The 10,951-nt window shown below is 36.0% G+C and overlaps 1 protein-coding gene across 1 annotated transcript; it reads right to left on the reverse strand.

Moving 5' to 3' along the window:
- Positions 1-2,684: 2,684 nt before the first annotated feature.
- On the reverse strand, positions 2,685-10,213 carry APELA (apelin receptor early endogenous ligand). The gene is made up of 2 exons (XM_089670511.1): positions 10,138-10,213; positions 2,685-2,773 (listed from the first exon to the last, which is right to left on the reverse strand). The coding sequence occupies exons 1-2, from the start codon at positions 10,211-10,213 to the stop codon at positions 2,685-2,687; spliced, it is 165 nt and encodes a 54-aa protein (XP_089526637.1).
- Between the last annotated feature and the right edge of the window lie 738 nt (positions 10,214-10,951).

Raw genomic sequence — 10,951 nt, forward strand, 5'->3', positions numbered from 1 at the left:
TCAGTAGCTTATTTTTCTTAGAGGTAATAGTGCTGCATGTAGTAAATTATTGCCAAGGAATTTTATTGTAAACACAATTAGAAAAAAAACAATGCTGCAGTATGCACATAAAGAACTGTAGTAAGAGAACTATTCTGTTAGAAAACCACTGCATTTTTAAAGAATTGTTTTCAAATGGTAATGTCTTTGTACTTTAAAGAAAGGTAAGATGTTTTCCTATAGCAGTGATTTTGGTAGGGGAAAGTCAAACAATGCAGAGTTTTTCTGCCTCCTGGGATAGGGCCATGCATTTGTTTGAAGTCTGCCTGGCAGATGTTATTAAGACTTAAAAGCTTCTATCATTTGCAAAATTTCTAACCTCTGGGTATGAAGAATGCAATCACACATGTTGCTAGAAACATCTAAATAATACACAAATAATTTTGGCTATTAAACTGGTTTAGTGGACATTTCAGCAATCCCATGGGGATAAACCTTCAAAATAATATTGTGTAGAAGTGAAAGACCAAAGTTTAAAAAGATTTGCTGTAATTGTCATTCACAGAAGAGCAACCTTTTTAAATCTGCATAATGTCATGTGTAAAGGTGTTCATAGGCAGGAAATGATTATCCTTTTTATTAAATATTGGTGGTTGATTGAAGTCATGGGTGATATATAGCTTATTTTCTGGCAATCCTATTTACCATACCTTGTGGAAGGAAATGTCTACCTTTATGACCAAATGTCGGCTATTAGTTACAAACAGGTTACTGAAGACACCAATAGAGGATCATGGGATGCTGATCAGCCGTAATTTTTGGGCTCAATACTATTCGGCAGTGGCTAGGATGAAGACATTCAGATACATTTTTACACTGCTTTTAGCTAAATGCAAATGTCTATGTTGGTACCTGTAGGTAACATTTTTTGGCAGGTGCATTGCAAACTCTCCTACTATACACATTATAATATTTATGAATAAATCAGAAGTCAGCAATGGATTTTGTGACCATATGAAACGCGAAAACATAGAACATTGCTGTTATCTGTTCCATGGAAATACACTTTAGAATAGCAACATCCTGTATAATTCATAGAATGCCACCTGTCCAGGGGCGGACTGACCATTTGGAAACTTGGGCACTGCCCTAGGGCCCGGGGTCAGTAGGGGGCCCCATGAGATGCCCCTGGTACCTTTTTCATGGGCTTTTTTGAGTTTGGGCAAGGACACAGGGGCCTCATGATCCCCTATTGCCCGGGGGCCCCATGAGTTGTTCGTCCACCCCTGCACCTGTCGTGTCTGTAACTGAATGTCCAGCTTTCAGTTTATATAGGATGGGCCGGCTTCTTGCCATAATGTTTTTTTAGTTTAAGAATGCCCCATTCATAACAATGTAATTTGTTGTTCATGGCACTTACTTTATGACAGCCTATACATAAAATGAATTATGCAATTACAATTTTCTTAAAGGTGTTAGGTCTCCAGAAAAAAGGAGGGTTAGCAAGTTGACATTCTCATGCAGAAAGCTACAATGTATGTCACTGTAGTGTATTAGTTCTAAAGGAAGCTTAACATTCATTGCTGGCTGCCATAGAAAATCCATATGCCTCTCATTAAATAAAGCTCTAATTAATCAAACAACCTGAATAAATGAAGGTTTTGGCCTTTTTTATTCAAGCTGACAAATAATGTTAACTTGAAATATTTCTGTGCATCAGAGCAAAGCAGCTCTAGTTTGCTTTCTGTCGTCCTGAGACCAATTGACTTTTATGCTGGGAATGTTTTCAAGTTAGTCATGTGGGTTACCACAGGGATAAAAAATGCTATAAAGCATTTAGGTTTCATCAGAATTTACAATAGAAAGCAATCATCATTTGTTGTGTACTGTAAACTGTCAGGGGAAATCTGATTGGTTGCAATGGAACAGTGGATTTTGTCCATCATTGCTGCACTTTGCTCTGCTTTTATTTTATTGTTTAAATGATGGCCATACACAAATGGATAAAAAAAAATAAATGGATAAAAAACAGGAGTCACAGGATATAAAGGAAACAGTCATAAGATAAATATAGAGGTTACCATTGCTGATCTCTCCTTCAGAAAATGCTAGTTGTCTCACATGCTGACTTGCTTGCTTCAATACTATTAATCACTGACTCTAAACCACTATGCAGATAAGGACTTTTCTCTGACTTTACTGATGTGCATACTTGTTCAAGGTCAATGACAAGAAAAGTATTGCAGCCAATCACTCAGGGATTAGATGGCTTTAACAAGTCATTTGGTTGCTTTCAGGATTTATCAGTGACTTATTCACAAAGAAATAATAAAGGCAGTACAGATACAGAAGGAAAATGACTCCGCTAATAGTCTGAGAGTATTTAAAGATACAATTTAGCATACACAGATCTATAATGACATGTGCATACAGTCACTGCAGGGACAAGTTCCTTTAGCTCCCAAGGCAGGATAACCAATATGCCTCCATCAGCTGAAATACTCAAAATAGCCATCTCTACAAACCACCCTCCTCCCCATTAGCAGGTCCTAACCTTTTTGTGCCCTTCCCTGCTGAAATTCCTAAGACTGCTGTCTCCTCCTTAACCCAGCCATATATACAGTATTCGTCTTTTAGAAAAAAAATCTTCATTGATGTACTTGGAGATGGAGAGACTTCGTAAGTAGTATAAGTGAAACTGTACCTCAAGGAAAGGGTACCCTTGAATGAAGAGGCATGCATCTTTTCAGAAAACAGTTGTGTCTGTGTGTCCTTCTACGTTGACCGTTGTTTGCTGCTATAAATGAAAAACAAAATTAGAATTCTAAGTACTTTGACTTAGGCTTTTTTTCTTCTACAATGAAAAGAACACTCACAAACTGAGATTACAATGCTCTCACTATAAAGGTAGAAAACTGAAAAAATGGGCCTCATGTTTAAAAGTTTTTGGTTTGAAAAATAGAAATATTACCGTACTAAACATTTAGATTTCACCTGCCTCTTTACTAATGTAGGGCAGGATAGGAAAAAGCAATCACCTAGTTGGTAGTTAAGGCCACTAACTTCAATCTCCTTTCTTCATTACTATTATTATATACAGAATGCTATTTCCTTCCCCTTTTGTTTTTATTAGATACATTCAAGGGTACCATTAAACTGGTCAAACACACATTACAATTTCATTGTGCAATTTCTGCACAATCTCCTTTAGATTTTCCAACAGCTGTGTAGTCCAAAGTCCCACCTATGCAACCTATTCAATTTGTACCTGATGGACTTTTGTCCTAGATAGTTGTTGATAAATCTTCAGGGCACTATAATAAAATTGTAATGTGTGTGTGTGCCAATTAGATTTAACATGATCATTTATTGATAGATAATAGAATACAATATTTATGGGCACCTTCGAGACTGAGCAGAGACTCCTGGCCAATATATCTCAGAAGTTAAAAGTTTTCTTTAAGTTTAGTTGCTCTATGGAACAAACCATAGACTGTGGTATGGTCACTTCATTACTAAAGGAAGCAATAACAAGCATTTAGGCCTGTTGCAAGTACACTGTGTATAGAAATGTATACAATATCTTGTTGGAGTGATAGGTGCCATCCTTCACTTTTTTTTTTGCATTAGTGATATAAGTGCAATGTTTATAGCAATCCAAGCTAAAATTAAGATTTGAATGGGTTTAAGGATGAGCATCTGATTAACTGCCATTTCATGCCTATGACCAGTTTAAGACTACTGACTGTACAATTAGATAGTATAAATTAAAAAACACAATAAAGTCTATTACATGCTGGCAGTCAAGCTTTAAGGGTTAAATAATCCAGTGGCAACTCTTTCAAATGCTTCCCTCATTTGCATTCTGTTGTTTAACACATTGTTGAGGGATTGCATAGAAACAAAAGTTCTTTTTCTTTTACAATTGCCACCAACACTGTGCATTTTGTGGAGTAGGTAGTACAGGGAAGAAGAAAATGGACACATGTGCCTGCATTGATTGCAACTGAGCTACAATGTTTACCTATGCTGAGGAACACCATTGAAGATCTCATGCATTACAATTTGTTCTATCTCTAAACATTACTAATGGTCAGGGCTTTTTAAATAAAGATTGCTGTAAACATTTTTGTTTGTTTTCACAGCTATTTACACCACCCTCATATACAAATGAAATAGAAATTGGCCTTCCATATGAACCATTCAAAAAGTAAGTAAGTGAGGTACATCTTGAAACCTTGATAAATAGTGTTGAATGTATTATGGATACTTTGGGGGTAATTTACTAAAATTGGAGAGTGCAAAATCTGGTGCAGCTCTGCATAGAAACCAATCAACTTCTATATTTTAATTGCAAAGCTTAATTGAACAAGCTGAAGTTAGAAGCTGATTGGCTATCATACACAGCTGCACTAGATTCTGAGTACACCAGTTTTAGTAAATCCCTCCCTTTAAGTCTAACACCAGTCAATGTTTTTTCGGATTGGAGAAGACTTTAAAAAATCTCTTGGGTGTTTACTTCTTTTTGTGATCACATTCGGAATACTTTTTGTCCATATGACTTTTTGTACATAAATTGGGAGGTGAAGTCACTGGAACAGGCAGGCTTCACACAACTAAAAAACATTTTCAGCATTTGTAATTCTGCCTCACTATGATAAAAATGTTTGTTAATATTTTCTTTTATTTTGAATTTCAAAATCCACTGATGAGAATGTGTGTATGACATTACAGGATTTAGCAGACACCCTCCACAGACCTCTTTTGAGGAAAAATCTATTGGCTATGTAGGATATTTTAGGCCAATAGCATACTGTTTCTCCAAAATAAGTATGCCAGGCCATTAGAAGGCTGGCTATGTATCGCCCAATCTTCTTCAGATTCATGGCCTTATACAACAGTCAAGACAAAGATCAAACTACTTAGAGGTACCTATAATAAGTGTCTATCACAGAGTAAACTGTACATGCACCTTACCAGTTTAACATTTTAGACAAGCAAGAAACCCCTGTTTCCATTCCATTGCTTCAAGTGATGGGCAGATGTCTCCCCACACATTGTTTGCAGGGAGACATGTGGCCATCTATGACTAACTAAAATGTCTTCAGTGTTGGGTCTCCACAAGGCAGATTCCCACCACTTCCTGTTCAAACAAGAGCTTAAGAGAAATGTCACTAAAAAGGAGGCATACAGCACTACAAATCTGATAGATGATCTACACCTTCTCTGTTCTATCGAAAATGAAATAAACTATTTTGGCTGGATTTGGGATTTAACTGATTTCTGTCTCTGAGTAACTAAGATATATGTGAGAGATGACTGTCAACCGATCTAGCCTACTAATAGTCCCCATGTCTATGAGCACCAAAAGACCTCCCCAAACATCTCAGGGGAAATAATAACTGACAATGCATTTTTGCTAGTTACTGGTTTTCCAAGAGAAAAAGATGGAAGCAGGGATGTCTTACAACTCCCACATGCCTTCTTTCATTCCACACCCATGTATGCTCCATCATTTAGGGAATGTATACTTATGGAAGATCTTACAGAATTAAGTTTTCTTGTACCCGCATATCTGCCAGTTCTGGTATCTAGAGGTTTTCCATAAGAGTTTCTTACCCACCTACTAGCATACGTTATTACTTAGCTAGATATGTCTTTATAGAATTAAAATTAACATAGAATGTTCACATTCTTGCATTAACCCAAAAGTGATTGGTTCTCTTAACAAAGGTTCTCTTCAATAGACTTTCTGATAGAAGTGTGGGTTAACCCTTGAGTGATTAACATGAATAATAAACCAAAAGCAGCTTGGATGTTGCTTGTACCTTCAGCTGACACTCTTTCCTAGCAATGAGTCTGTGTAAGAGTGGCTGGTGTGCAAACCAAGTCTATACTTTTTATAGCCTTTGGCCTTAAGTGCAAGTTAATGTTCCAAAGGTTACAAACCAAAAAAATGGTCCCCTGATAAGTTATATAATACTCTTTAGTGGTTGATTTACTAAAGAAGCAAAGTTTTTCTTTTTTCTTTTCAAAGTTAATTTTCACTTAACAATACCCTTATATGATACAATTATTATTATATATTCATGTTTTATAAAAAAAAAGGTTAAGGCCAGCCATAGACAAGTAGAAAAACAAATGTTCTGTACATCAAAAAATGAAAATGGTGCATACGATTGTTCCATTATTTGTTTAATTTTCCTAAACAAAATCCAGCATGTTGGATTAGGCACTTTTGATTGTGACACGAAAATCACGTGTCACAGCTGGCACACTAGTGATGCGAAAAACGAACAACCAAGAATTTTCATTTGATTTTTGACTCGTCTATGGTCAATGCATATTTTATCTGAAGGAATTCTGTATGATATACTATGATACTAACTCTAGGTGCAAGGCATATATTTTATGGAAGCCACCTCAACAGACAGCTGGCTGATATAGCTGGTGTTTTTGTCCCGTTGCCATCAACCATTCAGATAGGTTATAAACATTCATAAAAGCCTCTCCTAAGTTTTTTTCACATGCATAAAGGTGCAATCTACCCTAAATGGCCAGGTGGATAGCATTGTACATGCAAGCTCCCCTTTGAGCTACTGATTTCAATCTATGTTGATGTCTTGCTATTGTATTGGTCTTCCATCTCCATTTGATATGCATTTAGTGTTCTACTGAACTTTTGTTAGGCAGGAGTCAGTATTCCACCCATCTTAGGACACATTGTTGAAGTCCTGTTCTTTAAACTTCTTCCTCCCCACTCACTATTTTGTTATGCAAAAGTGCATCCCTTGTGTTAACCCATTCATTGTGGGCAATATCACTGACAACACAGTGCCTGTAGCACAGGTGTTAGCCCCTATGAACACAATAAACCTATAAAACTGGTGTTGCATTTACATGGTCCCTGTGTACAAGCATTAACTAATACAACATATGCAATAGATTGTGATGGAAATTTGTTTCTATAAAATACCTCAGATGATTGTGTAAACAACTGTATTAAACTGATGACCACTTTACAGCATTGTAAGCTATATCTTGTGTTTCTGATGGAAAAATGTTCATAAATGTTTAAGTAGTACTAGATGAGAACACAGAAAATAATTTCCTGATTCTCAATTGCTTTTGTAACACAATCTGTAAAAATCAATTTATATATTATATATAGACAATATATATGTTATAGATTTTCATTCATATAATGAACAACAAGAGTTAGGTGCTATTTGTGAAATTATGGTAATGTTTGGATAACTAACAAGTGATGATAATTGTTATGAACTGCAGACCAAAGTTAGGATTTCTATAGATGGCCTAATCCAACCCCCAATATTTGGTTTGTGGGTAAAAAATATTTGCATGTGATATTGTAAAAAATAGTTTTTCCCCACTATGGATTTTCCATTTCTGAGAAACCCAGATGACTTTTCCCCTTTTCTTTGAGGAGAAGAAGATTTTCATAAACCACAAGCATGCTATGTCAATCTGTCAGATAAATTGTACTAGTACAGAGGTAGGGCTTGGGTGAAGCTAGATAGAGGTCTCCACACCTCTCAATTTCAACAATACATGCTCCTTCTATGACCAGCCTAATGCAGGCCATACACGGTTCAAATTCCGAACAATTTTTGTACAAAAATTGGACCTAAGAATAATCGGCCGATTTTCACTCTGTTAGTGGGGCAATGGCATCGGCCGATTTTTGTGGTTCCTCCTCATTTAGTTTATCGGGCATGCTGGAAAATTTGTGAAAAATGACCGATTTTCGAAATCATTGGTGGCATCATTGGATTACAGAACAAACGACGTTTCGATTTTTGGACGCAAAATCGTTTGGAATTTGAACCATGTATGGCCTACATTAGGTCTAGTTGCAGAGCTGGAGACTTTACTCATTAATTACCTTAAATTAAAATTAAATTACTCATTAAAAACATTAATTATAACTACTTCAAGTAAACAATACTTTTACTGACCATGAATTGTAGTTAACTGTACCAAAAGTAACTTTAACTTCTTGAGGAAACGTGATTGTTGAATCTCTCTTTGCTACCAGTTAAATATCTGGCAGGCATCCAAGTTAGTAAGTCATACATTTTTTCAGTTTTAAAAGTGCAAATCTTTAAACTGTATACACTTATATGCCCTAATAATTTAGTATAGCAGTTCCAGAGATGTTCAGAGAGTTTCATTAACACAGTCAGTTAATTAACATTGTAGTTCTGAAAATTGTATTTTTTTTTTCATTTAGTCTGGTGGAGTAAAAGCTAAGTACAAGTGGCTTATCGTAACCCATTTATTTTGACTACTTCCACTTGAGCTTAACCAATTATTCACTAAACTGTTTCCAGATGCAAAAAAACTATTGAAAACACCAAGATGACACTGAAAGATAAGTAAGAAATTACTCAGACTTGAGTCATGTACAGGATGAGCTGAGGTGTTATGATATGCTGAACACTAGCAACTTGCTCCATTTTTCCAAAATAATTAAGACATCATTCTAGTATTAATGCAGTTTTGTATCATATATACAACCCAATGCATTAATGCAAACAATTAACCAATCCTTGCAGTACCCAGATTTTTTAATAGTACTACACTCTGCTATTACTATCTAATAGATCATGTATAGATGCCCATAGATGTTAGATGTGTTTTGCCAGATTCTCCTTGGTCACACAGGAGTTATACAAAAGTTTGATCCCTCTGAATGAAAAAAAAAATTCCATCTCAGAAGACAGATCAATGCTTGCTGATGATGCTGATCAGTTGCAGAGATTTTTACATTTTTGCAGACAAAGGATCTACTAAGAGTCACAAATTTCTTCAAATCAATACTTCAAATTCATGTGTTTTTTTTAAATAACAAACACTGTAAATAAGGGCTCATGTACAAGGGGTGTTTGGAAAACTCTTCTGAAAGATGGAAACTGATTGCTGGAAAACAAAGGTTAAAAAAAGTCAGTTTAGCTGCGTTTGCATACTGCGTTTATGCGCTTTTATATGCATTTGCGTTCAGAAGCGGTTTTAAAAGATAACCTCAGAAGACCTTCCCAAATGCCCATAATGCACTGAAAAATAGTAAAAAATTAACTATTTCAGACATTTTGAGAGGAATAGACAGAGCAGAAGCAGAGAGAGCAGTATGTGTTGAGATGACCTGTCTTTTATGGATGTATTCACCATGGATCCCATCATGAGCATAATGCAGCACGTTCTACCATTTTTTCCTTCACACAAAACCTGGAACTGACTGCGCTGGTGTACTAGGTCCATTTGAATACATGGAAAATACTTTGCATGCATTTCTGATGAAAAAAAGGCTCTGGACAGCATCTGGACATGGAACAGTTAAAAAAAACGCTTCTAAACGCAAACTCTTATAAATGCGGTTAACCGCGTTTACAAGAGTTTACATGCATTTACAAGCATGTGGCATTTGAAATGCCGGTAAAATCTACTCCTGAACGCAAGTGCGTTAAAAAAAGACTGGAAACTCAACTGCCTGTAAATGTGTACATGGACACATAAAACATTAGGGAGAGTTCAGGGGCTGCTGAAAAAAACGCTGAACAGCTCCTGAACGTCAGTTTAGGAGCTGCAGTGTACATGAGCCCTTATATCATATAGACAAAAAGTGTATATTTAAAATTGCCACAAATCGTAACTGATAAATTGATAAAGGATTATTTTCCTACTCCCACTGAAGTCTAGAAGAATAGGATAGAAGATTATCTAGTGCTGATCATAAGTGGTTGAGCGCTCATCTGGGTGACTGCAAATTACATGTGTAGCAGCTCTCATTAAAAGTAATGTGATGCAAACTAACAGTCAGTTACAAGAAATTATAAGCACAATTGTAAGGTTAAAGATTGTCTATATAGGTAAGATTAAAGGTTCCTGCTTCAGATTTCTGCCAATTTACAATAAATAGTAAAAACACATTTAGTAATACTTGTGTAATGTAGTCAGCATATTAAAAAAATATAACACCTTAATTTGCTCAAATTTGTAGTTAAATATTAAAAAAAAATGTAAATCTAAAAGCAAAACATTACATACTATCTTGCACAAATGAAACTAAAACAGTTTTAAAAAGATTATATATTCAGAAGAATCAATATTGATTACAAACTGATACTACAATCTTACCTTGTCTCTGTCCATTTGCAAGAAATAAAGTAATCAGGGCGATCAATAAAATGTAAATTAATTTCTGAAAATTCATTTTCCTTCTGAAGCGGATATCCCAGTGAGATTTGGACCTGATGTATCAACTCCTTCAAAGCTTCTTACAACTAAGTCTACTCAGAGTGAAGTGATTGCTGCATATCCCTGCAAGGTTAATGATCACAGGAGACAAGGTATAGAGCCTCCCACTTTGTGCCTTTCCCTCTCACCCAGAGTATGGGTCGTCCCTGCTTTCTCTGTCCTTGCCTAGTTTCCCTGGATAAATTGTAGTTCCACAAACAAGGTAAACAGTAGCTGGTTTCTGGTGGATAAAGAATAAGAAAACAAAAAAAAAGGTTCTTCCCTTTAAATACTTATCTTGGGAGACCTATGCAAACTAAGGCATGATGCTCTTACATTTGCAACTGTTTGACTTTGCATCTCCCATATTGAACTCATATACAGCAAAGCAATGGAAATGACAGGAAGTCCCTCTTTTGTCCTTACTTTGAATGAATCCTGAAGCACATATTTAAAATCTTCATATGCTTTGTGAAGGGACTTGCTGCTCCGTTGGTTTATCTTTTACTGAACTTGCTGCAAAGTAGCATTCGTTGAAAGAATATCCATGGGCTGTTAAGTCTAATCCCCAAGCATTGTGAGCCTGAATGAGCATTGGGTCCAGCCTATCCTGGAATGAGTGGCAGATTCACTGAGCCAATAACAGTGTCAGTTTTCTAAGCTGAAATTTCGCACCCAACTTTAACAAAAAATTCTGTTCTTCAAGAAGGAAATT

This window comes from Staurois parvus, unplaced genomic scaffold (genome assembly GCF_062004578.1).
Source record: "Staurois parvus isolate SC_StPar_1 unplaced genomic scaffold, SC_StPar_1.0 ptg000090l, whole genome shotgun sequence".
NCBI lineage: Eukaryota > Metazoa > Chordata > Amphibia > Anura > Ranidae > Staurois > Staurois parvus.